General features: G+C 50.7%; 9 protein-coding genes across 9 annotated transcripts; 4 read left to right on the top strand and 5 right to left on the bottom strand.

Moving 5' to 3' along the window:
* Positions 1-12: 12 nt before the first annotated feature.
* PHATRDRAFT_49481 (predicted protein) lies at positions 13-3703 on the bottom strand. The gene is made up of 2 exons (XM_002184084.1): positions 648-3703; positions 13-607 (listed from the first exon to the last, which is right to left on the bottom strand). The coding sequence occupies exons 1-2, from the start codon at positions 3346-3348 to the stop codon at positions 102-104; spliced, it is 3207 nt and encodes a 1068-aa protein (XP_002184120.1). The 5' UTR covers positions 3349-3703; the 3' UTR covers positions 13-101.
* Positions 3704-4267: 564 nt separating this feature from the next.
* PHATRDRAFT_49480 (predicted protein) lies at positions 4268-5760 on the bottom strand (the record flags this gene model as incomplete). The annotated part of the gene is made up of 2 exons (XM_002184083.1): positions 4268-4432; positions 4465-5760. The coding sequence occupies 2 exons, from the start codon at positions 5758-5760 to the stop codon at positions 4268-4270; spliced, it is 1461 nt and encodes a 486-aa protein (XP_002184119.1).
* Positions 5761-6271: 511 nt separating this feature from the next.
* On the bottom strand, positions 6272-6952 carry PHATRDRAFT_40193 (predicted protein; the record flags this gene model as incomplete). Its single annotated transcript, XM_002184082.1, has 1 exon — positions 6272-6952. One exon carries the CDS (start codon positions 6950-6952, stop codon positions 6272-6274), a length of 681 nt encoding a protein of 226 aa, XP_002184118.1.
* A 515-nt stretch (positions 6953-7467) lies between these two features.
* FBP (fructose-1,6-bisphosphatase) lies at positions 7468-8847 on the top strand (the record flags this gene model as incomplete). Its single annotated transcript, XM_002184204.1, has 3 exons — positions 7468-7600; positions 7756-8475; positions 8563-8847. Exons 1-3 carry the CDS (start codon positions 7580-7582, stop codon positions 8845-8847), a joined length of 1026 nt encoding a protein of 341 aa, XP_002184240.1. The 5' UTR covers positions 7468-7579.
* Positions 8848-8951: 104 nt separating this feature from the next.
* On the bottom strand, positions 8952-13183 carry PHATRDRAFT_49478 (predicted protein; the record flags this gene model as incomplete). Its single annotated transcript, XM_002184081.1, has 6 exons — positions 8952-9526; positions 9613-9793; positions 9873-10127; positions 10211-10496; positions 10575-13097; positions 13140-13183. 6 exons carry the CDS (start codon positions 13181-13183, stop codon positions 8952-8954), a joined length of 3864 nt encoding a protein of 1287 aa, XP_002184117.1.
* A 1576-nt stretch (positions 13184-14759) lies between these two features.
* On the top strand, positions 14760-15068 carry PHATRDRAFT_15922 (predicted protein; the record flags this gene model as incomplete). Its single annotated transcript, XM_002184203.1, has 1 exon — positions 14760-15068. A coding segment is annotated over one exon (309 nt), but the record flags the coding sequence as incomplete, so codon positions are not given.
* Positions 15069-16913: 1845 nt separating this feature from the next.
* PHATRDRAFT_40189 (predicted protein) lies at positions 16914-18444 on the top strand (the record flags this gene model as incomplete). Its single annotated transcript, XM_002184202.1, has 4 exons — positions 16914-17078; positions 17158-17931; positions 18059-18214; positions 18337-18444. The coding sequence occupies 4 exons, from the start codon at positions 16914-16916 to the stop codon at positions 18442-18444; spliced, it is 1203 nt and encodes a 400-aa protein (XP_002184238.1).
* A 5220-nt stretch (positions 18445-23664) lies between these two features.
* Positions 23665-23988, bottom strand: PHATRDRAFT_15913 (predicted protein; the record flags this gene model as incomplete). The annotated part of the gene is made up of 1 exon (XM_002184080.1): positions 23665-23988. The coding sequence occupies one exon, from the start codon at positions 23986-23988 to the stop codon at positions 23665-23667; it is 324 nt and encodes a 107-aa protein (XP_002184116.1).
* A 1651-nt stretch (positions 23989-25639) lies between these two features.
* Positions 25640-26895, top strand: PHATRDRAFT_49475 (predicted protein; the record flags this gene model as incomplete). The annotated part of the gene is made up of 4 exons (XM_002184201.1): positions 25640-25766; positions 25836-25935; positions 26077-26251; positions 26272-26895. 4 exons carry the CDS (start codon positions 25640-25642, stop codon positions 26893-26895), a joined length of 1026 nt encoding a protein of 341 aa, XP_002184237.1.
* Between the last annotated feature and the right edge of the window lie 131 nt (positions 26896-27026).

Genomic DNA, 27026 nt, shown 5'->3' with positions numbered 1-27026 from the left:
ACTGTCAGATCTGTCTCGAACGCACTGCCTAGCTTACATTCCCTTTTTATATATTATCCCGTGTAGCGAAAAAGTTTTTCCTCGAAAGCATAATCATTTTGCTACTGCGCCGGGACTGAATGACCTGCTCCGGCTTCGGCTACGTCGGCGCTTGCTTTTTTTTCGGCGGCTGCGATCACGGCTCCTACTACGGTCGCGGTCGCGGCTTCTCTCGCGACTCCAAGTTCGCTTGCGTCCGCTCTCCCAATCGGATTCTTCGTCACGACGATGGGATCGTCCTTCCTCGTATGCTCGGCGTCGTCCGGAGCTACGACTGCCAGGGGATACTGACCGATCCCGTCGACGACTACCTCTATGACGGTCGATATCGCGATCGTAGTCATCAATCCGATGGTGGGAACGATCTCGAAATTCATCGTAGGGCCGTCCTCGTCCATAACGGTCAGGATAGCCTCGGTCGTGGCGGTACGGCGAAGGTTCTCGATGGTAGCGGTCGTCGCGATAGCGATCGGCCCCTCCGTACTGACCTGGCTCGTGGCCATTGTTTGTAGGAGGACCACGACCACCGCCTCCAATTGAGGTTGGTGGTCGATCAATACCGGGAAGACTAGGTTCTCGACAGACGCAATACTTAGGGCGATACCCACACTTCGCACAACGATCTGTGGACAAGTGGGCATTTGCAGGGGTAATAGACTTGCCCGAATTGTTCGATCCTGCCGAGCTGCTCTTCGCAACTTTCACCAGACGTCCATCGATTTCGTGTTGCTCTCGCGACTGGAGAGCTTCATTTGCAATACTTTCAGGCAAAGTAACAAACCCAAACCCACGAGACCGACCTGTGTCCCTTTCAATAGGGATGTGGCACTCCAGAATGTTATCTTTACCGTACCGAGTTGAAAAATGGTCGTACAAATCGGATGGGGTTGTCGAATAAGCCAAGTTGCCTATGTGCAGCTTTACAGCTGGCTGTTTTTGCGACGTCACACTGTTGACGGATCCGCGTTTGCGATTCTTTCGACTGCGCTTGGAGGTCTTCCCATTAGTCTCTTCTTCCTTTGTACTATCAGACACATCGTCTTTGCCAAGCGCGAAACCAAGATCGCAAATTTGCTTTAGCACCGATTCTTGAAACTTTTCCTCGTCGACGGCTCCTTCGATCGATATTTGCAACGCACGAAGTTGCCCATCATATAACGTCAATACACAGCTATCCGATCCCATAGCGTAGTATTTCTTTTCCACTTCCATCGAAGATCCGTACGCATGCGAGTCGAAAAAGGTTTGCCAGCCAACATAGTCTCCGTTGGTGTCCTCCGGGCTTTTATATCGCAGACCTCCATCCGTAGCTTTTGTCCATAATTTGACGTTATTGAAATGGGCGTGTAATCCGTTAGCGAGAACATTCAAAAGCTTTTCGAGCTTGCGCGTAAACGTAAAGGCCAGGTAATTGCGTAGAATTCTTTGGTGACGTATCGATAGCGAGATTTTTTCGTCTTCTTCCTGCAGATGCTCGCGCACGTCTCGTGGAGGCATGGTGGCAACAACCGCCATTGTGAGCAAAATTGGGTGGTAAGTGCCGTCGCCGTAGGCCACAAAAGATAGCTTTTTCCCAGCCTGCAAGGCCGCAAAACTGTCCTTTGATCCCCGAAACGCTTCCTTCTCGAGCAGATTCAATCGTTCTTGCGTCCACCAGGTATTGATCGCGTCGCTGTCGGAGGATTCGTACACTTGGTCGTCAACGGACAGCAGTGGAGTGTAGTCTGTCGGAGTTTTAACCCGACCGACCGCATCCGACAAGGTCCACCCAATTTTGATCTCGTCACTGGGATTATTCATTTGCGCAAAGCCGTAGCGGAGTATGAGATCTTGATTACTGAGTAGGCCGTAACAGCAATATACTTCCGACCCTTTGCGAACACGCTTGTGAACGATTGCCTCTGGTGGATGCGACGCGGGTCCCGGGCTGTCTTCGACTTTGACGTTTGATTCCGGAACGCACGGTTTCCAGGTCACCTGGTGGGCTTCCGTTTCGTGATTTAGCATGTCCAGTAAAGGAATCATAACTCCTAGCTCATTCCAAATATCGGGTGGTGATTGAAGCTCCTGGCCAGTTGTCGGTACGAACGTGGACGCGCTAGTATCGCCTTCGTTCAAATAACTGGTAGCCGGTAATACCCGAGAAGAAGAGCACGCCGCCGCCCAAATCCAACGCTCCCAGGTCAAGAGTCCCGGTGGAAATGTTTCCGGGAAGCGTTCCAGAATGCCGGCCTCCAGCAACGCGGCGAACTCCGCCGCGAGCTGCAACGTGCTGGTGGCGACCTCTTGCAATAAGGATACTCCCGGAATGCATCCCGCCAAGAGTGCAAGCTCGTTGCGTTTCCAGCACAGCGGAATCGACACGGAGGATGGCAGGGTCCGTGCGTACGGAGCAAAGGTCTTCGGGGCCCCGGAAGGGACTCGCACACTAGTTGCTGGCCGCAAGGCGTTGCCGTCAGAACTCTCCAGCGCCATTTGCAATTCGTGTACGTCGGATGAGACCGCGGGTCGACTAGTATTGGAAAATCGCTGATGAATAAGAAATGCCAATACCGGCGCTCGCGTGGACACACCTTTGGACGCCGCTAACGAGTACGCCGCCCCGATGGTAGCCGTAGCGGGACTATTTTTCCGATGGTTAAATAGGGCTTCCACCTTTTTGCGTTCCTGCAAAATCTTGACTAGCAACTGTGGCCCCGTATTCCCCGCCACTTTGGGCGAAAAGGTTGCTTCGCACAAGGTTGTGTTTTCGAACACGTCCCAGAACCCTTCCGCGCCGGTTGTGTGTGACACGCACGCCAAGACCGCCTTTCCGGCATCACTCGCGGCGACCAAATCGGGTGAAATCATGGCGGATCGTGGCATGGTCATGAGTACTTCTTCCGGTTTGATTTCCCGGGCCGCTCGTACTTGACATCCCATAGTGCGATCCCACAAGAGCCGATCCCCATCCTGATCCACGGTCCCGACGCGACCCTTGTGTCGGGCCGTTACCGTTGGATGCTTTTCAAAAACCAGCACGGGGGCGTTTCGGGTCCCGTCCGTGGCTTCCCCATTGACGATACACAATGCAGGGTGGACGTCCACCCGGGCTTCGTCGGTGAGCCATTGACGAAAGGTAACGAGTCGGGAAGAAAGCGCTTTGGTGGCCGCCTCGGCAGCGGCAGTTTCATCGGTGTTTCCTGGAATGGCAGTAGCGTTGGTGGTGTCAGCGTTGGCGGTGCCTATCGCGCTACCCATGATGCTCTCGTACGACGTTTCCCAGCGACTGCCTTCCCCATTGGCAGTGGCACCTCTTCTTCCCGACATGTTCCGCGCACCGTCTACTTTACTGTAGGTTGTTGTTTCCCGAACTGCTTTGCTAGCTAGCGTAGGTAGGTAGGTATGCTGGAGTAGGGAGGTTGGCAGGTTGGCAGGTCGATAGACAGGCAGGCAGGCAAAGTACCTAGATTCTTGTGCGGGTACTGTACTTTCGTTCGAACGAGGGCTGTTGCAGATCAAGACGCTCGCAACCGAACGATCTCCCACTGGTTTGACGGGTGAGACTGTGAAATGCTAGAGACTGGTACCGAGGCTCTTTCTCTCTCTCTCTCTCACACACACACACACACACAGTCCGTAGGTATCGTGAAATACGAGAGCACTCTACACTGGCAGATTTTAGTATATTTCGAACGCTGCGCCGGCGGTAGCGGTATGTCTCCATCTAATCCCCAAAACACATACCTGTTGGCGGTGTACGAAACGTCCTACCCTCGGGTGCCGGTTCTTGTTTTCCCGGTATTTACTGTCACGGACAGTCCCATCTCTAGCTAGTAGAGTAGCTCTCTCTCTACTCTAGAACAGTAAAGGGGAGCGTCCAACCCGAGACGGGATCCGGACAGACCATTTCCAAGGGTGGTGACAGATAAGTAGATAAGAGCTATACGCTATACACCTACCTAACTAACAGGTATACACACACACCGGAAGCACTTTGCGCCCCTCTGTCCTGGCGAAGCGACAGACCGTCCGAGCGAACATTCAGAGAGGTCTGGTTGATCCCGGTTGGTCAACGGCAAAAAAGTACCCTCTACTTTCCCAGATGAGGGCTTTCACCACGAACGAATCTTTGAAAACTACTCTGTGTTCCAATTAACTGTTGTTGCTCGCGTTTCTTATCAATAGTACTCGTAGCCTTCCATCCGAAAGCGGGACGCTAACTCGTCCTGACCCACGTAGCAGCCCATCACGGAACGCGGCGATGCGACGCTAGTGTCGAAACTGAAGCGTCCGTGGAAACAGCGCTTTTAAAATTGACAAACGGTCGGAAAAAGGTGAGATACGTGACGTGCCGTGCCGATTCAAAAGGGTCGGTCGACGGTAGCATCCGGTCCAAACCAGACATCTTTACCTACGCATCCGTGTACCCTGCCTCCGACGTACCTGGTTGGCCACCACCATGGTTTCCCCCGGTTCCAAACCAATGACGAGTCGGAAATCGTCCCGTGCTAATATCTCGTCCCACGCCTGATGTGCCTCGATCAATTGGCTGTAAAATTCGTCCGGATCAGCGCTAGGTGGAGGCAAATCCGGTAAGCGATCTAAATCGTTGTGGCGAATGCCCACCACACTGTCTTGGTGACCATTGCGGTCTAGTACCGTAATGATTGGTCCCGAAGCTTCCAAATGCCAACCCGTGGACGCATCCACGCTACGATAGCGACGAGTGGTGCTCGAGAGAGTTGCAAAAGCAGCCGGGTTGGTCCCGCGCAGGAATTCGGCAGCGGCGAACCCGTCACCAAACACACTTTCCCCTCCCTTGGTCGCCGGACGGGCCATAGTGAAGATCTGCAGACCAGGGGGATCACGCATGTAAGTCATATCCGTATGCAGAGGTAGGCTAGCGTGCCCGTAGGCGGAATCGGCCGTACTGGTTCCGACTGGTTGTCCCGACGACGTCGTAGACCACACCGTCCCGTACAAGGTGCGCAGCGGTCCGTCCGTACCTTGCGGTGAACAAATCACGTCGCTACTACCATCCAAATATCCCGGTACAAGAGAGGTGTGATTCTTCACGGATCCGCCACCAATGGCGGCTGCCAGAGCTGCGATTCCGGCGCCTCCATCGGTTGTGGGTGTGTTTCGGACCAAGACGATCCCGTACCGATACAACGACCGCAAGGCTTGCTTCCATCCAATAGGCTGTAAGACATCACCAAACTGCAAATACAATTCCGTAGACGACCGTACCGATTCAGCGGTAAAGCCCGTCCACAACACTCGTTTCCTACTTTCTTCCACTTTGTACTGTGTGCCTTGCCAACTTTCCACCTGAGCTTGCACCCAGGCTTTCGTGTATTCGGATACACGGCCATCCTTCCATGTGACTCGGTATGCATTGTCGACCAAAACACAGTCTCGAATATCGACATCTGTCTTGGAAGAGCTCACATGCATGGGCTTGCCCGTTTCTGAATCGTAGGCCACATCGACGCGTTGGCCGTTGGCATCGTAGTTGGATGGATCTGCCGCCCGTAAAAACTGTGCGGGTAGGCTCCGTACAGGAAAATCCTGCGTTTCTGTACACACGCTCACGAGTCGTCGGATGCAGCGCAAATGTAGCGGACGTGCTTGTTTGATTGCTCCGAAACGACAATACGTTATGTACACAGTACGATCCTGTGTTTGCCATTGCGGACGAGCGCAAGACGACGCCATCGTCCGCGCGAGCTTACTCATTCTGCCTCGGAAAAGTTCTCAAACCATTGCCGCAACCGTCGTCGAAAATGAGATGACTGACGGTAATGTAAGAAAAGCCGCGGGGCAGTAAAACAGAGGAAGGCAAACGAGACTCACTGTCAGAGTCTGCCGATTTCAAGAAGTTATGCTGACGGCTGTTACTTACAGCACCTAAGAGGATTCTCACAAAAGTAACAGTAAAAAATCTAAAAATGTGACTGTCGAGAAGATATCCCAACCGACATGATGGCACTTTTGTTAAAAGCTTGTAATTTCTACACGTAGAACATCCACAACGCTTCGTGGTCGATCAGGCTTGTGATCCCGTTGCGACCTTGCTGATCAAACCTGTCCCACAATTGAAGTTGCTACTATCGCCTTGTGCCAAAGTCGAAGGGTGATCCTATTTGCTCCACCTCCTGTTAATAGCTGCTTATAAAGCATCTTTCTCGTCGGGTCAGCAAGAAATAGAACCTACGCTTCAATTACACCGTAGTTTCGCTTTCTTTGTTCACCGCTTCCCTCTACCGCGAGCGCTGGGTCTTCCACGTCCTCCACGACCCGACATTCGCACCGGCTTTAGCCCTGTAACCTTTTCCGCCTCGAGCGCTGACAACATTGACTCAGCCTTGAGAATCGCGGCAGTATTTCCCGACGCGTTTGCCTCGGCAACCGCGTTCTGAGCTTCTTGCATAGCGGTGTCTTTGGATTGTTGAATTTGAGCCGATTCTTGGGCGAGCGCCGTTTCGACACAATCCCGACAACGAGCTTTCCCTTCTCCTTTGTTCCATTGGTTACGATTGTACGCTGAAGCAATCAACGCTTTTTCACAGGACATACATGTGATTGCGGTAGTGTCTAAGGTTCCTGTTGTACTTCCACTGTCGTTCATAGAACTCGTAGTCGTGGTGGCCCGTTTCGCGGTGGCTGCCGCCCGCTCAGCTTGTTCCGCTTCAGCGACACACTCTTTACATTTCAGCGAGCCACCTGTTTTCCTGTATTTTTCCAAAGCCTGTACGTTTTGGAAAACGGGATGCACCGTGAGAAAATCAAAAAGCGTGGAGAGCTTCCGTGCGCTCGTCACACGTGTCCGTACCTTTTTGGAAAATTCGGAGCCCATGAGTCGTTTGCGCCGGCAAAAGCCGCAGTCGAAATTGCCAGCCCATTTGTCGGCGACAACGGGAGTTGCCATGCTTGATTATTAAAAAGGCTACGTCCCCGTAAGTAGTGTGTTTGCGATTGACAGTAGACAACCTGTGAATGGCGTAGCGTACATGATTTTGATTTTGGAAACAACAGTAAATCCATCGGACGAACCCTTCAAAGCAAAATCGGATTGGAAACATCAACAGTTAACCTTCACGCGCACTGTCTATTTGTTTGTTTGCCATACCAAACAGAGATGTATGATTGGTTTGATATATCTGAATTAAAAAAAGAACGTAATAGTTAGTACCACACGACATAAAGTACATAGACGACATTGACGTTTTCGACCTGCAAGGTACTAGTTCCGAAAAGTCCATGAGACAAGTCGCAAACTCTCCGCGTCTTGATTGGGTCATGAAACAAGTCGTTTAGGTGGTCGTTCTCCTATGACGATCACCTTTCCCAAACAAGAGAGACGTACTTACATGTTGACGTTTCCGCGGAGCGATGCGCCGCAGTCGTTTGTTCGCGCTTCCGATACCTTTCTTCGACGTGTGTTGTTTGTGTGCGATCGTGTTCGTCCACCTTTCTGGCACAACAAAGATTCTTACCATCTTGCCGTAAAGACACCCTTCTCTCTTTACCAGTCTTTATCTATTCCGCAAAAACCATGTCCGATAAGTTTGATTCCGTAAGTGCAAGGAGACAGTGTGAGAATCAGCCAGTCGATTTCGGCGTGGGGGATCGATCGCGTCCGTCCATACTCGTTTCCAACAAGACGAAAGCTCCATTTTTGCCGTATCTTCTCTCACCAAGTTATCCCCCTGTTCGTCGATGTTCCTCTAGGACGCCACAACGCTAAATCGTTTCGTCATGTCGTACACGCGTGATCACGATTTAGTCATTCTACTCAACGCGATTGCGACCTCCTGTAAGCTCATTACTTCGGCGGTGCAACGCGCCGGAGTCGCCAAGCTCTATGGTCTTGCCGGTGAAGTCAACTCAACCGGCGACGATCAAAAGAAACTTGACGTGCTATCGAACGACATGATGATTAACGCTCTCGTCAACTCCGGTGTCTGCTGCGTCCTTGTTTCCGAAGAAAACGAGGAGCCCATCATTGTACCTCCCGGCAAGGCTGGAAAGTACTGCGTTGCCTTTGATCCTCTCGACGGATCTAGCAACATTGACTGCAACGTATCCGTAGGTACCATCTTCAGCGTCTATGAACGCAAACCCGGTAGTAACGGTAGTGCCGAAGATTTGCTCCGGTCCGGAGCCGACTGTATTTGCGCCGGGTACGTTGTCTACAGTTCTGCCGTGGAAATGGTTTTCACCTTTCGAGGATCGGACGTGCACGGGTTTTGCCTGGATTCCACCATTGGCGAGTTTGTGCACACTCGGGAGAAGATGGTGTTCCCGGCCGAGGGTGGCAAGCGTATCTACAGCTGCAACGAAGGAAACGCGAACAATTGGGACCAGCCAATCAAGGATGCGTGTGATCACTTTCGGGATTCGGAACAGCCCTACACAGCACGCTATGTGGGCAGTATGGTGGCAGACATTGTAAGTCGTGGACATTGAAAGGTCGTGAAATTATGCAAGGTTGACCAAGGATGGCCACTTTCTAACTGACTGATTCTCCGTCGATAGCACCGAACCATTCTGTACGGAGGCATTTACATGTATCCAGCGGACGCAAAGTCGCCGAAGGGGAAACTTCGTCTCTTGTACGAAGGTATTCCCATGGCTATGATCATCGAACAGGCTGGAGGTGTTGCTTCGACTGGATTCTTCAACGGGAAGATTCAGCGTGTCCTTGACCTTGTCCCCGACGAGATTCACGCCAAGTGCCCCATCATTATGGGAGGCAAGCGTGACGTTCAGGTTGTTTTCGATCAGTACAAGAAGGCTGGCATTGATGGCCCGACCCTATAAATGGGTGATTAGGACGACAGAGCTCTGCATCCGCATATCACCCTAGAGAAGGAATATCGAGATAGTTCTATTTATGTTACATCAAAGCCATACGCTACTCTCAACTACTTGTTCACAGTCAACAATCCTTTTGACATATTTTTCCAAACGCTTTGTCCCATAAGGGCAAAGCCTCCCTCGTCGGACTGCCTTTCGACGTTAACAAACTGCCGAGCCTTCCGTAGTCGTAGCAACGAACCAGACAACTCACTACTCAGCGAACCTTGTGCCGCTCGACGCAAACATGTTTGCAAGGTGGAGTACAGCTGCTCTCCAAAATCAATAGGGCTCGTGGTCGTCACCAATGCCTCCAAGACATCGGTCGGCACGGCCTCACTGGCCAAAAAGTCGATCAGCGGTAAAACAGTGCCAAAATCGACTTGTCTGGATTGTTGGACACGGTATTCCAGTAAACGCTGAAGCTCCGTCGGCACATGAAAGCACTGACGAATGATGAGAGAACTCTTGTTCGCCGCCTTTCGGAATAGACGCAAAATGCGACGAAGAGGATGGGTTGCGATTCGGAATTCGCTACTCTCTGCCTCCAGCGCTTTAAACCCGATAGTGCGAAGAAAAGAGAGCACTAGCCGTAGAGTCGTCTGGTCTCGGGACAGCTTGTGATCGTCCAAAATTTCCGTCGCTGTTTCCGAGGCAAAGAAAGCATGTCAAATAAGCATAACGAAGCAGTTTCAACTCGAAAGTGCAAATCGCGAGCAATGCACTTACCCAAGTCGAAAACGAGGTTTTCCTCGTCAATTTTCATCGCGAGCTTGGCTAGGAATACTAAGTCTCGCTGATAGGCCAGGTGGTCACTGGAATTGCGCGAAGCTACGTACATAAAGTTGGTGCGTTTATCGCCATCTAATGTGCCATCTTCCATGCTGGTGGTGGATAGCTCGCACCATTCCTGTTCGGCCAACAAAAAAAGGTGTAATGAGCAAAATGTGGAAATCTGTCGGTATTTTGATATAGAACTTTCTCTTTACCTTCACTAAAACACCATCATTTCGTGCATTGTCGTGACCATCAGTGGGGTGTAGAAGGAGGGAAAGATACGTATAGTAGAGTGGCTGAAGCTCCTGCAGAGAGTTCTTTCCGTCTATACATGCTTTGCGAACTTGCCAAGGACGAACGTCCGGAAAAGCCGATACACATAAGTCTATCAATGCTAGTTGGCGTTCGGCTTGGATGGAACCGTTTTTGAGCTCGTGCAATTTTTGAAGAATTGCCGAAAGCATAGTCTAGGAAGAAAGTACAACAAATAAGCACCGAGATGAGGAGACACAAACTTGCACACACTATATCTTTCAACTTACAAACGTACCGGTTCATAGAACGTAAGAGAGTGCGCCTTTGACAACTGTTTCATTGCTTGTTTGTGTCGAGGGTCATGCTTTGCGACTTCAAGAAGTCTGGATATAACAGTGTCTGCTCTGACGACTGCCGCGTACGCCAAACATGTATGCATTTTAAGGTATGATCCATATCTTTCGACGAACGATGTGAGATCCTCAAACAAGCATCCGTCTAATGCGTCCTTAGCCTTTGCTTGCTTGTGTAGCAATTCTGGTAACAGCTTTTGAGTGAAATAGAACGTTGCCAAGAAGCATCTATAGCGCGGAGAAGTGGTGAAAAGGGTGAGAAGTGAAGCAAAGACTTTGCTCGTCTAGCAGTGTAGACCTACTTACGTCTCAGCTCTGGACTCTATGTTCAGTTCCTGGTCTTCAATCTGTTCTCGAAGATTCTTCTGTTTGTGCTGTCGAGGCGAGTATTGACTTGTACTCATACTATCTAGAGTAAGATCATCCGACATGACACTGGCGGCCATTGAAGACTCTGCCGTCGACGTTTGCATATCCAATGGCCACAAGACTCGCCTTTGGTCCCATGGCAGAGGTCTGTAAGACTTGAGCCAAACTGGTAAAGCATCGTCCAAGAGAAAGCGAGTAGCAAGCATGGCATCGCTTCCAGGAGTCGGCCGTTTCATACCAGTAAAGGGGACCAAACGCGATCGAAAACTCAAGTACGATCCAGCAGCGGTAATTTCGTCCGGAACGGTGGACGATACCTTGGTGGTCAAATCAAAAAGCACTGCAGTGATTTCTTCCGGAGGCAGTGCCTGGGGCTTCTTGTTTTTTGCTAGTACTTTCGTCATGTTTTCGCCAAACAAAAAATTTCCGAGTTCTCGTGACAAAACATCGTCAATGCCCGGGGTATCCCCGTTCACTACTTCCTCTTTTGCCAGACTTGACGCGTCTTTGTGTTCGTTCTCGCTGGGATCGTGTATTGTCTTTTCTAAGAATTCCACCACCTGTTTCCGCCAAATATCATCGTGGGCAGCAAGCCGTAGGAGTAATTCGTCGGAATCCATCGGTTCTTCGTCATCCGACGTTCCGGAGGCCTTGCCGGTGCTGTCGCCATCTTCTTCTTCTTCCTCTTGTACGGTGTCAAAGTGTACCGGCAACGCTGAGTCCGGGTCCAAAACGTACCTCCGCCGTGTACTCGCACGACTGTACAAACTAAGTGTGGTATTCCAGGATCGAAAGGATCGAACATCGTCCCCCCTATCAATTTGCTCGGCACTATAGCTGAGGGCCCTCGCGCCCCGCCTCGCCCGCCGCCCTAGTGCGAGTCGTTCGGTCACCGTTTTCGTTTTCTCTGGCGTGCTTTCGTCTTCACTGTCACTTTCGTCGTGCACAACAGTAAACACTTCGGTAGGTTCTTCCGGCTTTGATTCCCGTAAGAGTTTCGGGGCATCTGCATTCCATTCAAAGAATTCGCTGCAGAAGGTATCGCGATCTTGGGTGCGATAGTCCGCCAGTTGCCTGGAAATTGTCTCAATCAGTGGCAACAACTTCTTCGGCGTGGCGATTGTGGCTTCAGTGGACGAACGGTCGATCACCGACAAAGCATTGGCCTGTTCTGTTGCATTATCACGGAGCGGAATCCTGTCTCTCTGCTTTTTGAGCGTCGGTAGCATCAGAGGCTCGTCATCAAACAAGGGGGTTCCGCTCAATTGATCAACCATTGGAAAGAGGGAAAAGACGTCGCTGGCAGGGTCTATCGGTGAACCGTTGGTATCTCCGCCCACGTGATTGACCTTTTCGTGTTGCTGTAGTATTGTTAAACCTTCGGCGGCCGCAAATCGCAACCGCAAATTTCGTTCAAACTCTCCCGTTACGGGATGAGGGGTACTGAGCGGCCCTAGTCCTTGCATGAGTTGGTCGATTGGTAACGAAACGAGGCTAACCCCGTTGATTGCCAGCAGCACATCGCCGCGTTGGACCTTGCCGGTCAATTGCGCCGGTGATGCCCGACCGTCTGCGAGTGCGTTCAGTGTTTGCACAATAACCTTTCCCCGCACCACACTGAGTTTCATACCAAGGGAAGTATCCCCGTAAACCTCCATGTCGTGCAAGTGCTGTCCCTCAATCGGATCGTTGGATGGATGGTTGTTGACGTGAAGTTGATCTGTAGCGAAGCTGTTGTTGTCATTGTTGTCTTCTTCTTTCCGAATGGCGCGTCGACACAAGACGCATTCGTATTGATTCCGTGGCAACGAGAGTCCCCGTCGGGTCCGCGTCGATTCGTTCCGTACGGCAGCACTGCGACTGTGGCGATACTTGCGTCGGCGCTTGCGGGAAACAGCCATCCGCTGGGACGGTTCGGGATTGGAGTTCGTTGCGGAGAGATGCCCCGCACCCTGGGCGAGGGTCGTGGAATGGAACGCCCCGTTGGCACCGTCGTTACTATTTTTGGAATTGTCCTCGGCATATCCGTTGTTTGTTGGTTGGGTATCGTCATGAACCGTCACACGGAAATCCACCATTGACGGGTCGACTTCGGTTTCCGGCGTCGAGGCTTCTTGTGGATTGACGTCTCCGACGTCGGCCTCTTCCGCTTGCAATGGTATTGCCTTGTCACTCTCCACCATTGCTGAGGATTCCGCTGCTGCCGCTACTGCTGCTACGTCTCCTCCGAAAACTTCTTCCTCCTCGTCTCGGTTTAGCGCTTCCTCGGGATCCGCAGAAGAACGCGTCGTCTCGTCGTCTCTCGACGGCGTCGCATCGGGCGTTGTCTTCATTCGGAAAAGGGCCAGCGGGGCAGCGCAACCCGAGCGCGGCGTGAATCGGCAGCAATTTTTGTGACTGAAAGACTTCGCAGTGAACGCTTCGTGTGAATTGAATTGAATAGGAGAAATTGCTAAAGTCCTTTGAAGTGTGCCGTCTTATTCCAGCGAAGCGAGGGTTAACTTGACAGTGAAGCGCCTTTCGAAAACGCGAGTGTCCTCGGCCATGGTCGCCTCGATGTCTCATTCGAAAGGTTGTCCGGTTCCGAACAGTATAATTCCGGGTTTTACCATATATCCAAACTCGGTTAGTGTACTTCTAAATAGTTCAAACCCCACCAAAAAAATAGATTGTCGTCGTGGTCACAGTAAAATCTGGGCCCAAACCACAATTCTTTCGCACGACCATGACGACAGTGGACGACCAGAAAGGCTTCCACCGATCGATAGAAAGGAGGAAAAGTGAAGCCGAGAAGAAAAAAAGGCGAGCGCACTGATGTTCCTACTTTCCTTCGAAACCCTCGGGTCATCGCCCGTGATATGCTCGATTCACAAACACGTGCCGTTGCTGTATGCAGGATTGACCGTCCTGGCGTTGGTATCGCCGTACGTTCCGTGGCTGCGAGAGCTGTCCGCTCACGGCAAGATACGCATCAGGCCACGGGATGGATGGAGAAAGACTACCGGTGGCAGTCTTACCAAAGAAGGCTCTTCACACACGACCGTGAAGGATTGGGTTCTGCACGGGGAACTATTCATGGTACGGAAACGTTGCTTTACACACTTTTACGTCCTCGGTCTACTGGCGCTAGGCTACCTTTCCTATACTTCACTCACAAGCCAGACAAAGATTACTCGAATCCAAGAATCCCTCGCCAAACCCGAAATCGATCTGGCAGTACTCTTGATTGCAATTCACCTGGTACGGCGGTTGGCCGAGTGTCTCCTCCTGCATCGGTGGCGGAACACCAGTGTTATGCACGTGGCGGGCTATCTACTAGGCATGGTCCACTACGCGTTCCTCCCCTTTGTCATTCTGGATTTGGGCTGCAAACACGAGGGCGACGACAGTCGTGCGGAACTACCGGACGCGTCCTCCAGACATGCAAACTACACGATGCTGCGCTTTGCTGTGGCAGCCTTTGGTCTCTGGGCACAATACCAGCAGTACCGGCACCACACGTTACTCGCGGAATTACGGTCGCCACACAATCACACCGTGGACGGGAGTGAACACACCCGGTCGCCGTATCGACTGCCCACCGGGGGATGGTTTGGCGTCATTACCTGCCCGCACTACACCGCCGAAGTCATGATTTACGGGGCGTTGGCTCTTCTTTTGAACCAGAGGCGTGGCTGGATTCTATTCCTCTGGGTCCTCGTCAATCTTACCGTCTCGGCACGGAAGAGTCATCGCTGGTACCAAACGCACTGTGTGGGCTTCGCGGCTACCCATAGATACGCCATTCTTCCGTTCGTGTCGTAATCGCGGAAAGCCCAACGTGTTTGTTGGCCGAGGATTACGTTTGCTAATGGTTAACACTACAGGCGTCAAATATCGACCAAATCCCATCTTATCAGACCCGAGCACTACAAGACTTCCAACTGTTTCCTGGGTGAATTTCGATCAGCGCTGGAATTTAAATCAAAGGACTCTACGCAATTGCCCTTGTGCCGAATTTGCGGGGGAGTGTTCGGAGCATACCTTTGATTCTAGTCTTTGGCCGAGAGTGTTGAACCTATGCCGACCCTCGCAAGAGAACTAGCAGGTGTAAAGCTGACTGTGACAGGAATGCGATAGGACCGCGCCTACCGCAACTACGAAATTGTTGATGCCATTGAGGCTGGGATATCCTTGGTCGGCACCGAAGTCAAGTCGATTCGCAACGGCAAACTCAACCTACGAGACAGTTATATTCGTCCCACTAAAGATGAGTGGTCCGGCATACTTTACAACGTGCACGTGCACATTGGCAAACACAGTCAGGCTGGGGCCTTCTTTCAGCATGAAGAAACCCGACCCCGTGCTCTGTTGGCACACAAAGCCGAAGCCCGCAAATTGCTTCAACAGCCCGAACAACAAGGCATGACTAGTGTGCCTCTGAAAGCCTAGTATAAGGACAGAAATCGCGTCAAATTTGCAAATTGCCTTGTGTCGGGGTAAAAATGTGCGCGACAAGCGGGTGACGATCAAAAAGAGGGACACCAAGCGGGAAGAACGGCGAATCATCAAAAATCCTTTCGCGTATAATACTAATGTAACTAATTCGCATTAGGGAAATGCTGGCAATCTTATATTGATGCTGGTGTCCGGGGTACGCGACCCGTCCGCGTTATACTTTATTTTATCCCAAAACTGTATCAATGCATTGATTGCCTGTATTTTACCGCCAGCACTGGAGACCACACCACCACTCTACGTTGGCCTCATTAATGTAAAACCCAGTCGTTACAGCTGGGTATATCACCACCCCAGCTCTTTCCTTTCTTGGCAGTCCACGAACCCACGAACGATCACGTCCATTTTCCGCTCTCTTCCGTGACACTTGACACGGCCACGAGCGCGTGCGCGTACGCTCAGTCCAATGCCTACGTATACTTTACCTGTCTTAATCTGATTGTCGACTTTTTGCAAAATCAGTACGCACCTATCCGGGAATGGATCCGTGGAGCGGAACGAGAACAATGTCTCTTAGCCAGTCACCTGGCCGCGTTGCTCCGACGGATGTATCAAAGGATTGCCAATCTTGCAAGCGGACCAGTCGTGGACGACGTGCGCAGTAACGCCGTCGTTAGCCAATTGACAGTGAACGGCCTACACGAAGAAATTGACGCCCTGAACGACGTCTTTTTTTGCGGCATTCAAGGATTGAATGTTCGGCTTTGCGAAGATTTCCTGCAGACGGTCGTTTTTGTACTTTTTTGTCTGGACTGTTACCATCACAAGAAGGCAAAGTCTTTGATGGTTGGAATTGTGGATGCCAATGTCATCCCCGAGAAGGAAGCGCAGGCTCAAGTTACGGTGTCCTTCTCTTGGGAGGTGGTTCTTACAGTTAGAGGCAACGTATTGATTGATTGATTGGTTAACTGACTGACTGACTGATTGATTGATTGATTGAATGATGTTTGGGTCGCTGCCAGAATAGTTCGAAACTGGCGGAAGCTACAGCGTTGGGATGGCTTCGGGCGAAGCTTGCTATAAAGCGCCTCCCAAAAAGCTTACACCAACTTACACGGCCGTCGACATTGCTTCTTGGTACCACTCCGGGCAGCACTCCATCAATAATAAGGGAGAGTTTCTCCAATCAATCAAGATCATTCAGTGTGAGCGTAATAGTCAATGACGTGATGGGGTGAATTCACAAGGCGCGACGAGACGTTCCCGGAGAAACGCCTCGTCCGCCAATGGCCTGGGAAGGATACGGAATTCGCTGGAAGGTATTGTCGACAGAGCTTACAGTTAACATAAGTGTAAAAAGTAAACTCAAGTAGTCAAAAATATTTTAAAATATGTCTTATGTAATCTGAATTTTTTTCTGCCTCCTTTTTTATCAACGAGTGGACCACCCACTGCGCGTAGACAGGACGTGCCGTAATTGGTTGGGGCTGGCTGGCTGGCTGGCTGGCTGCCGATTTCTAATTGTGGTGATGGATTGGGCAATGCGTTAATCCATTTCGTGAATAGAGCCATTTCCATTGTTAAGTTGAGCCAAGTGGAGCATTGGTTGACTTATGGTGCCTCGGAGTAGTGCATTTCCAACGTCTTTTGAGCCCGATGCTATCGCCAACTCTTCTTCCCCAAGGTTGGGACTGTCCTCACTTCGTGATTCGTTTGATCGATCGATCGTTTGTTCGTTCGTTCGTTTGTTCGTTCGTTCCTCTTCGCACACTTGTTTCTCGCTCGCATTCCAACGAGCGAATTACAAAGTACACCAAGCTGTAAGCTGTAACTAACGACATGAGTCCACCTTGCAAATACATCGAATTCTGGTCTGGCGAGAGGCAGAACGAGAGCCATAAGGGTGTAGTTCCGACAAGCTTCGATCAACCCCCCGCGATGCAGACATTCACACGAGATCCTGTTGGAATTGAGGAGTTGCCTTTCGCGACGGAGCTGGACAAGGTGAGTCTGATGGAAACCAACGAAAGGGGAGATGTTGCGCTACACAAACGCCACAAAACTCACACACTTGTATGAGAAGGTAAACGGTTCTACCCGACCAGGACAAGGACAAGGAAACACCTACATTGCTCCAAGCGAGAACACCCGCAAGAGGAAGTACGTACAGGACAACGATCATTTGGTGACTACCAAGATGCAGAAAGTGAGCCACAATGTTGTTGTCTTTCCAACCCATGCTCCACGAGAGAACACCCTCAAGAGGAAGTACGTGCAGGACAACGATCAATTGGAAAGTCGTAAAAGGCAGAAAGTGAGCCACGCCTTTGTCTTTCCAGCAACTGTTCCACACGAGAACACAAGCCAGAGGAAGATACAGGACACCAATCTCTTGGAAAGCCGGAAAAAGCAGAAAGAGCACCTCACCTTTGCCTCTACAGTCGTAGTTCGGACACCAATGGTGATGACGGACCTCCAAAAGAAACGCAAACAAAGGATGGCAAAAAACAAGCAAAGAATGGCACTCATGACAGGATTCAAACCCAGGACATGGAAGAATGAGATGGAATTGTTCGAAGAGCAGTGGTTGCAGAAGAGACAGCTTTGTGCGAAGACAGACGGTCCCACGCAACCAGTAGAACCAGAGCAGTACACTGCTCCTGACTGTGAGCTCACCACCTCGCTTCCTCCTCCTCCTCCTCCTCCTGTTGTTGCTGTTGTTGACAGTGTTGTTGTTGCTGTTGTTGACAGTGTTGTGGCTGGAGAAGCAGACGACGACAGTTCTCACAATACGGAAGACGAAGTAGAAGCAACAGTGCCAGAAGAAGCGACAACCGTGCCAGAGGAAGCCGCTACAGTACCAGATGAGCCGCGACGTCGTCGCAATACCTCTACCCGTCGTTCCAGGCGTACCAATCGTACTGTGCCCAGTCGTCGGTCAAGTCGGATTGCGCGGTTGCATCCACGACGTTCTCCTCGCTTAGCTGCATTGGCGGCTGCCCGTGCAGCAGCAGCAGCAGCAGCGGCGGCGGCGGCGAAACCAACAAGTAACAAATGCTAGAGGCCAGGAACAGGGACCAGGAACAGAGTTTCCCTCCAATTTTGCATTAGCAGATGACGCCAACGTTGAGGATGATACCGTAAGACTTTCAGACCGGGATTGAGAAATGCGTGGTTTCCCGGCTGTAGCAGTTGATTCCAGGAGGCTGAGCTAATTTGGTGAGATATCTTTGTAACTAGTTCCTCATAACTGGATCTCAAGCGGAAACGGGTCGCGCGGCAGGCGAAGGCTGCGACCAGGATGGTGCAGAGACCATCTCTTTATTTTGGCCCGGCGAGGCAAGGGGCTATGCTTTCGGCGGAAAGATAGCTTGGATAGTGTCGGACAATCGATCCCTTTTTGTCCAACCATCCAATCGTCCAATCGTCCAATCATCCAATTGTCCAACCATCCAACCATCCAATCATCCAATCGTCCAATCGTCCACAAAGATAGATTATTTCCTTTAACCTTTCAAAATATGGTAAATGGTACGCTTCTGTGTTTGTATCGAATAGTCAGTCAACTACCTAGGTTGTGGATGTTACTGGGAGCCTCCTTGTCTTCGTATGTTTTCGAGCAATGCCAACCAACAACACTCAGCACTAACAGTAAAACACAACTTTCACAAGCAATTTACAGTTAATAGCTCCAGCTACTTGGGACACACTCACTGCTAATCAAGCGGCCGTCCTGTTTTCTACGTTATCAAACGCTGAAGTATCCCAAAAATACTTGAAGATGGTCTTGTTGGGAGGGTAGGGTCGTGATGATATCGCCTGATCTTCACAGCTAGTGTAACAGTAAGTAGGCACTATACACACACTCCTTATCGCGTGGGCCATCCGATACGACGGTCAAAACGGTTTTCTATGTTCCGTATTTTCCGACTACATATCTCGTCGAAAATGTTTCATTAGGCTACCCGGATATCGATAACGTCGTCGACCACTACGTCCATTATTTATTTGCCTTGCTGGTGGTAGCCATTCGACCATTCGACCATTCGACCTTTCGAGACCACTGGGATCTACGAAAATCAGTTTCCCTTGCACAGTCAACATGCAACATGCAACATGTCACAGCCAATCTGTATCCAAAAGAAAAAGTCCGTCGCACGACGACGACGATGACGACGACGACGATGACGACGATGACTACGGCAGGCAGCTCGGCGGAAAGCAACTGTGGACGACCAGAAGAGGGCGTGGACCGGTCGATAGAAAGGGAGCGAAGCCGAGAAAGATCACAATAAGCGAGAGAGTCTGTCAAAGGCTGTCCTATGAGTTTGAATGAGTTTTGGTTTTGTCTTGCGACCATATCTGTTGTTTCCAGGTGGCGCATGACGACGTTTACGAAGCATGTTGAAGAGTTGCAAAGCTACGAGAAAATCCTGCCTTACCTGCAATAAGCAGGTATGACGGTATGTTTATGATTTGTGCAAGCATGAATTCCGCAGTTATCTAGAAGGGTCTAACCCTTGGCTGCACGCATTTTCCAGGTATTACTTTGGCGTGGTCATCTTCCAGTTGTCGTCGTGGGCAGGGCAAGACCTTCAATCTGCCTTTGCATTCAATGACAGCTTTTGCATGGGCATTCGTATTTCGCGCAATGTTAATCTTGTTCCCGTCTTTTCTTGGTTTTTTCGATTGGTTGGGCAATGGTTGCGTCTTCCGAGTATCGTCGCAAAACACCATCGCCCTGGCATCCTTGCCGTAGCTTTTTTGTCGTGTTCAACATGTTGGCCACAAGCAAGACGCAACCTCGTGTTGTCAAACCCAGCCAGAACATAGAGGCCGTGAAAGCCTTCAACGAAGCCCCAGCTGAACAAGAATAGCGTGGTCTCAGGCAAAAGGAGTTCGAGTGGAAGCATGACGAAGAATTGCGGAAGGAGCTCTAGGAGAAGATGTTAACGATGGTGAAGCCGGCGACATGGATATGACTACACAAAGCAAAAACCCACTCTCAGCACAGACGTCGTTGAATCCTCTCAAAGGTGTCTTGTATCCAATTCAGTTGCAATTGGGTCAAGGTGTTGTGGTGCTTAGTATCGCCACGAGCGTTTTTCTTTGGGAGGAATCTTACTACGCCTTTTGGATTACCATGACGTGTTTTGCCGGATCTCTTGTGATTTGTTGGGTACCGAGAAGACAAAGTCACCGCATGTACTTCCAGTAGTGTCACTGCTTCGGATTGTACTTCTCAAAGCAAAAACAGTGTTTTGTCAACGTACTTTGGAGTCGCAAGAGCTTTTTGGAGTGTCGGATCTTTTTGTCGACCTGATTGAGTCCACTGTCCAAGGGCGCTACCAACGGCTGCAATGTCGACTAGGCTCGGCATCCTTCCTGTTCGCCGCTTTCATGCGTATCAATTGGGCCAGCCCGGTTGTACGGCTTATGCTCCCACGCCACGGCAGAAACAATCATTCGCAACTTTCGCGGGGCAACGAGTAACGACGTGGAAGTTGCCCGTTTCAACGCGCTTATGGCGATACATTTTCGTGCCGTGTGTCGAGTCACGAAGCGTCTCTGGATGGTCCTAAAAAAGACTAGAAAAAGTTCTGTGTTTTCTCCGCCACTGGCGATGTATCCGATGGACCGGACGGATCCGGCGGATGAACTGGGTGACATTTTTGGAGCTCTACGTGAGAGACCGCCCAATAGGGACCGATTTAGACCTCCGGAGACGCATGACTTTTCGATGCACAGCTAGTGATGACGCTACAAACAGCGCCACTTGGGCGGCCTTTGCCGGGCTAAAGGAGTCCAGGTTGACATCGATGCACGAGTTGTGATCCTCGTCCTGGACCGCACGGACGTCTACGTTACGCGACCTAGAACGAAAGAAGAAAGACTTTGAGGGAGTGTTCTATGTGCGCTACCTACAATTGCTCAACGTGATTGCGGCGGCCGGCGATGGGGGGCATTGTTGCATGTTGCGGTTCGGCACGAAAATGTTCCGCGATGGCTCTAGAACGGCAAGCAACCTCACACTATGTTTCGAAAGCCCGGGGGTGTGCTTAATCGTGGTTCAGTATCTGGATCGGTGTCGACAAATTTTACGACAGAAACTCCTTGAGCAGATCAAACAATTGTTTGCCATTCACAATGTTGAGGTAGCAAAGGAAGGAAGAGCGTAGCTCGGACGTAACAAGCGCCGTCTCAGGTGGCTCATCTTCCGGCCCAGAAAGCCATTGACCTAGCACAATCTCTGTGAACCGGGTCGTCCTACCGCAACTACGAAATTGTTGATACCATTGAGGCTGGGATATCCTTGGTCGGCACCGAAGTCAAGTCGATTCGCAACGGCAAACTCAACCTACGAGACAGTTATATTCGTCCCACTAAAGATGAGTGGTCCGGCATACTTTACAACGTGCACGTGCACATTGGCAAACACAGTCAGGCTGGGGCCTTCTTTCAGCATGAAGAAACCCGACCCCGTGCTCTGTTGGCACACAAAGCCGAAGCCCGCAAATTGCTTCAACAGCCCGAACAACAAGGCATGACTAGTGTGCCTCTGAAAGCCTAGTATAAGGACAGAAATCGCGTCAAATTGCAAATTGCCTTGTGTCGGGGTAAAAATGTGCGCGACAAGCGGGTGACGATCAAAAAGAGGGACACCAAGCGGGAAGAACGGCGAATCATCAAAAATCCTTTCGCGTATAATACTAATGTAACTAATTCGCATTAGGGAAACGCTGGCAATCTTATATTGATCTTAAAGTGTGCATTTATGTTACTGTTAGTTTTTTTCAATCGTCCAATACAATTGCGAGCGCCCCCACCCCCCTTCCTTCTCCCGCAAGTACACCGGAGACTGCCATCTTCCACCGGAAATGTGTAATCTGCAAAGTCCTTTTCCTCCCATTCGCGAAGTCCCTCCTCTCTACGAATCCATGATCTGTTTATACCAATATGTGGAAGCTTCAAGCAAAATACAAATTGCTACATGTTCCGTCTAGACATGCAGCGCATTGTGTATGCGACGAGGATTGGCTGCATGGCACGCTTTTTGAATCATTGCTGTGGAGTACCGAGCCCCCCTCAGCCTTCGCCATGGAAACAATTTCTCCCTGGTCACCTTCCGGAATTCCAATTGTCAATTGTACCATACGTTATCTCGTCCCCAGCGGAAATGTCGCGATTTGCAAACACCACAACCTTGCGGTCCTGACCTAACTCACTAATTTCAGCGTCAACCGAAATAATTTTCGCGTACGCGTTCGGACCACTGCAATGATTCATAAAGCGTGCCATGCAGCCAATCTTCGTCAAATACATAATGCGCTGCATGTCTAGATGGAACATGGACCAGCTACCTTCTCCGGAACATTCGTACGCGCGTTCTCGTTGATCCGCAATTGGCTGTCGGACCTGATTTGGTAAGCATGCCCCATCGATGAATATGCGATCTTCGCGCGACAAGCCGCTGTTCAATTGGTACGGCTTTCATCCTGCGGTACTTGACCTAATTCACAGTAAGCTGATGTCGGCTTGTGCCTTCTCTTCACTCTTTTTGTTTGCAGCCGACGAAGATCCAGCGTCGGCTGCGTCTTCGTCAGCATTGCAAACAAGGGCTCGAATAATACGACCGCTACCACCACTTCGAGCAAAGGCATTCATAGCTTCAGTCCGAGCACAGCCTGTACTGTTCTCCAATGCTTGTTCCGCCTTGGCGGCCGCACGTTTTCGTTCTCAATCCAACATGGCTTCCACAGTCGGTTGTGTATAGTATAGCAAAAACAATGGTAGGTTACCAAGTCTTTGGTGTCGAACGTGTTCTGATAGTTGCCTTTTCTTTCAAGGACACGTAAGGGAAAGTAAAACAGTCCTTGGCCACGCGAAGTGTGGCAGTACCCAGTACGTACGTTTGTTTATCCACGCTGCCTCGTACTTGGTCTTTGTCGGCTCCGAGATTTCGAAAAAAACACAAATAAACCAGCCATTTCTTTTTGACAGGAGCTAACAGTAAAATGCTCACAGTCAGACCGCACCCGCCAAACAGCGTATGTTCGTACGGACAGTTGTCATTACTAGGTACGTCGGAACGATGCACCGTGATGGACTTTCCCACCAAACAAAAAATAGGCTACCGATCCTTTTGCTGCTGGGCTTCCCAGCGGCGCTGGCTTGCGACTCGCTTGGTGGCTCGAGCGGGAAACATTTTCACTGCCCTGCCCTGTCCTGTCAAGTAACGTAACGTAGCGTAACATAACATAACTATAAAGCGCCCCCCCCCCCCCCCCCCCCCCTCCCTTCTCCCGCAAGTACACCGGAGACTGCCATCTTCCACCGGAAATGTGTAATCTGCAAAGTCCTTTTCCTCCCATTCGCGCGCGATGGGCCTTACCCTCCTCTCTACGAATTCATGATCTGTTTATACCAATATGTGGAAGCTTCAAGCAAAATACAAATTGCTACATGTTCCGTCTAGACATGCAGCGCATTGTGTATGCGACGAGGATTGGCTGCATGGCACGCTTTTTGAATCATTGCTGTGGAGTACCGAGCCCCCTCAGCCTTCGCCATGGAAACAATTTCTCCCTGGTCACCTTCCGGAATTCCAATTGCCAATTGTACCATACGTTATCTCTTCCCCAGCGGAAATGTCGCGATTTGCAAACACCACAATCTTGCGGTCCTGACCTAACCCACTAATTTCAGCGTCAACCGAAATAATTTTCGCGTACGCGTTCGGACCACAGCAATGATTCATAAAGCGTGCCATGCAGCCAATCTTCGTCAAATACATAATGCGCTGCATGTCTAGATGGAACATGTACCAGCTACCTTCTCCGGAACTTTCGTACGCGCGTTCTCGTTGATCCGCAATTGGCTGTCGGACCTGATTTGGTAAGCAAGCCCCATCCATGAATATGCGATCTTCGCGCGACAAGCCGCTGTTCAATTGGTACGGCTTTCATCCTGCGGTACTTGACCCAATTAACAGTAAGCTGCGGTCGGCTTGTGCCTTCTCTTCACTCTTTTTGTTTGCAGCCGACGAAGAGCCAGCGTCGGCCGAGTCTTCTTCAGCATTGCAAACAAGGGCTTGAATAATACGACCGCTACCACCACTTCGAGCAAAGGCATTCATAGCTTCAGTCCGAGCACAGCCTGTACTGTTCTCCAATGCTTGTTCCGCCTTGGCGGCCGCACGTTTTCGTTCTAAATCCAACATGGCTTCCACAGTCGGTTGTGTGTAGCAAAAACAATGGTAGGTTACCAAGTCTTTGGTGTCGAACGTGTTCTGATAGTTGCCTTTTCTTTCAAGGACACGTAAGGGAAAGTAAAACAGTCCTTGGCCACGCGAAGTGTGGCAGTACCCAGTACGTACGTTTGTTTATCCACGCTGCCTCGTACTTGGTCTTTGTCGGCTCCGAGATTTCGAAAAAAAAAAAATAAACCAGCCATTTCTTTTTGACAGGAGCTAACAGTAAAATGCTCACAGTCAGACCGCACCCGCCAAACAGCGTATGTTCGTACGGACAGTTGTCATTACTAGGTACGTCGGAACGATGCACCGTGATGGACGTTCCCACCAAACAAAAAATAGGCTACCGATCCTTTTGCTGCTGGACTTCCCAGCGGCGCTGGCTTGCGACTCGCTTGGTGGCTCGAGCGGGAAACATTTTCACTGCCCTGCCCTGCCCTGCCCTGTCCTGTCAAGTAACGTAACGTAGCGTAACATAACATAACTATAAAGCGGTAAACCTGTCAACATCGCAGTCGCCGTCGCCGTCGCCGTCGGGAACACAACTCACAGTCCATGGTCCAATCTTCTCCACCCCTGCCTGTTCCGTGACCGGCAGCGTGGTCCCCAAGCGGCGCGTCGGGTACTCCATTATACGCTACGCACTGTAGAGCTAGACTCGAACCGTACGATGAGTAGGTAGCTTGACAGCTGGTGACAGAGACAGTATAAATGCCAGTTCAATTGGAAGCACCATACAGCGAAACGCTCCAGTCCTCTCTACTAGCTAGCTACTAGCTACTAGCTAACTGTGACTTTGCTAGTAAAGAGGGTTAGGGGAGATAAGCAGAATTGACAGTGACTGTCAATGACTGTGAGAAACAACAACCAACCACCGAAGTGTACGGGACGGGACGGACTAGCTGGCTGGCTGGCTGGCTGGCTAGCTGACTGTGAGTGAGTGAGTGAGTGAGTGGGTCAAGGAACGGACGCTACCATGATCCTGTAACCAACCAGATCGAATTGGAGCACACGCAGTCTACATCTCGTGTTTACTGTTACAGCTAGGTAGTTACTGTTAGTTGGCAACGTACCGTACGAGAGACGGTCTTTCGCGTCCACTGGAACGGCAACCCGATCGTCACACGAACGCCATTGTCGACTGATGATTGTGGATCAATACTAGTTGTTTGTGGAAGACCCGAACCTAACGGAGGAGGAAAGGGAGAATGCAGTTAACTGTAAGGCCCGTCTCTAGTCCCGCTACACGGCTGTCTTGCAGGCTGCAACAAACTACCAGACTCGCAAAGAACGGGCAATCAAACTGAAAGACATGAAGCGCTACATGTTCGGAAAATATCGTTTGCGTGTTCCGCGTTTTATGGAAGACGAGAGGGTTCACCGATATTCCGTTGCCTACTTTGTATGCGGAAGCCTACGATCCAGACACTGCTACTCCAGTGACTATCACAGAGCGCAAGTTTGGACAAAACTTGTCGGGCGACATGATCCCTGTTCGTGAGGTTCAGGCGGCCGAAGCGAAAAAGGAGAGTACTGGTTCGTCGGAAAGCAAGAAGCGAGGGTTTTTACGACCTCGTCGCCGGAACGGTGCTTGCACGGAGTGGTCTGGTACGTGGATTTGTCTCGAAACCGTCAAAGGTCGATCGTCGATAGTTGTGTCCGTAGCACCCGAAACCAAACTCCCCCAGAACTAACCATCTCTCTCCCTCTCGCTTCGGACACTCTCATCAACTTTCGTCTACTCTACAGGAGTCCCCTGGTCAAAACACAAGTGCTACACACCGTGACACTGCTGGTGTCCGGGGTACGCGACCCGTCCGCGTTATACTTTATTTTATCCCAAAACTGTATCAATGCATTGATTGCCTGTATTTTACCGCCAGCACTGGAGACCACACCACCACTCTACGTTGGCCTCATTAATGTAAAACCCAGTCGTTACAGCTGGGTATATCACCACCCCAGCTCTTTCCTTTCTTGGCAGTCCACGAACCCACGAACGATCACGTCCATTTTCCGCTCTCTTCCGTGACACTTGACACGGCCACGAGCGCGTGCGCGTACGCTCAGTCCAATGCCTACGTATACTTTACCTGTCTTAATCTGATTGTCGACTTTTTGCAAAATCAGTACGCACCTATCCGGGAATGGATCCGTGGAGCGGAACGAGAACAATGTCTCTTAGCCAGTCACCTGGCCGCGTTGCTCCGACGGATGTATCAAAGGATTGCCAATCTTGCAAGCGGACCAGTCGTGGACGACGTGCGCAGTAACGCCGTCGTTAGCCAATTGACAGTGAACGGCCTACACGAAGAAATTGACGCCCTGAACGACGTCTTTTTTTGCGGCATTCAAGGATTGAATGTTCGGCTTTGCGAAGATTTCCTGCAGACGGTCGTTTTTGTACTTTTTTGTCTGGACTGTTACCATCACAAGAAGGCAAAGTCTTTGATGGTTGGAATTGTGGATGCCAATGTCATCCCCGAGAAGGAAGCGCAGGCTCAAGTTACGGTGTCCTTCTCTTGTGAGGTGGTTCTTACAGTTAGAGGCAACGTATTGATTGATTGATTGGTTAACTGACTGACTGACTGATTGATTGATTGATTGAATGATGTTTGGGTCGCTGCCAGAATAGTTCGAAACTGGCAGAAGCTACAGCGTTGGGATGGCTTCGGGCGAAGCTTGCTATAAAGCGCCTC

Source organism: Phaeodactylum tricornutum, chromosome 22 (assembly GCF_000150955.2).
Source record: "Phaeodactylum tricornutum CCAP 1055/1 chromosome 22, whole genome shotgun sequence".
NCBI classification, from domain to species: domain Eukaryota; phylum Bacillariophyta; class Bacillariophyceae; order Surirellales; family Neidiaceae; genus Phaeodactylum; species Phaeodactylum tricornutum.
The sequence above is the reverse complement of the archived record's forward strand: the minus strand, read 5'-3'. Positions and strand labels throughout refer to the sequence as shown.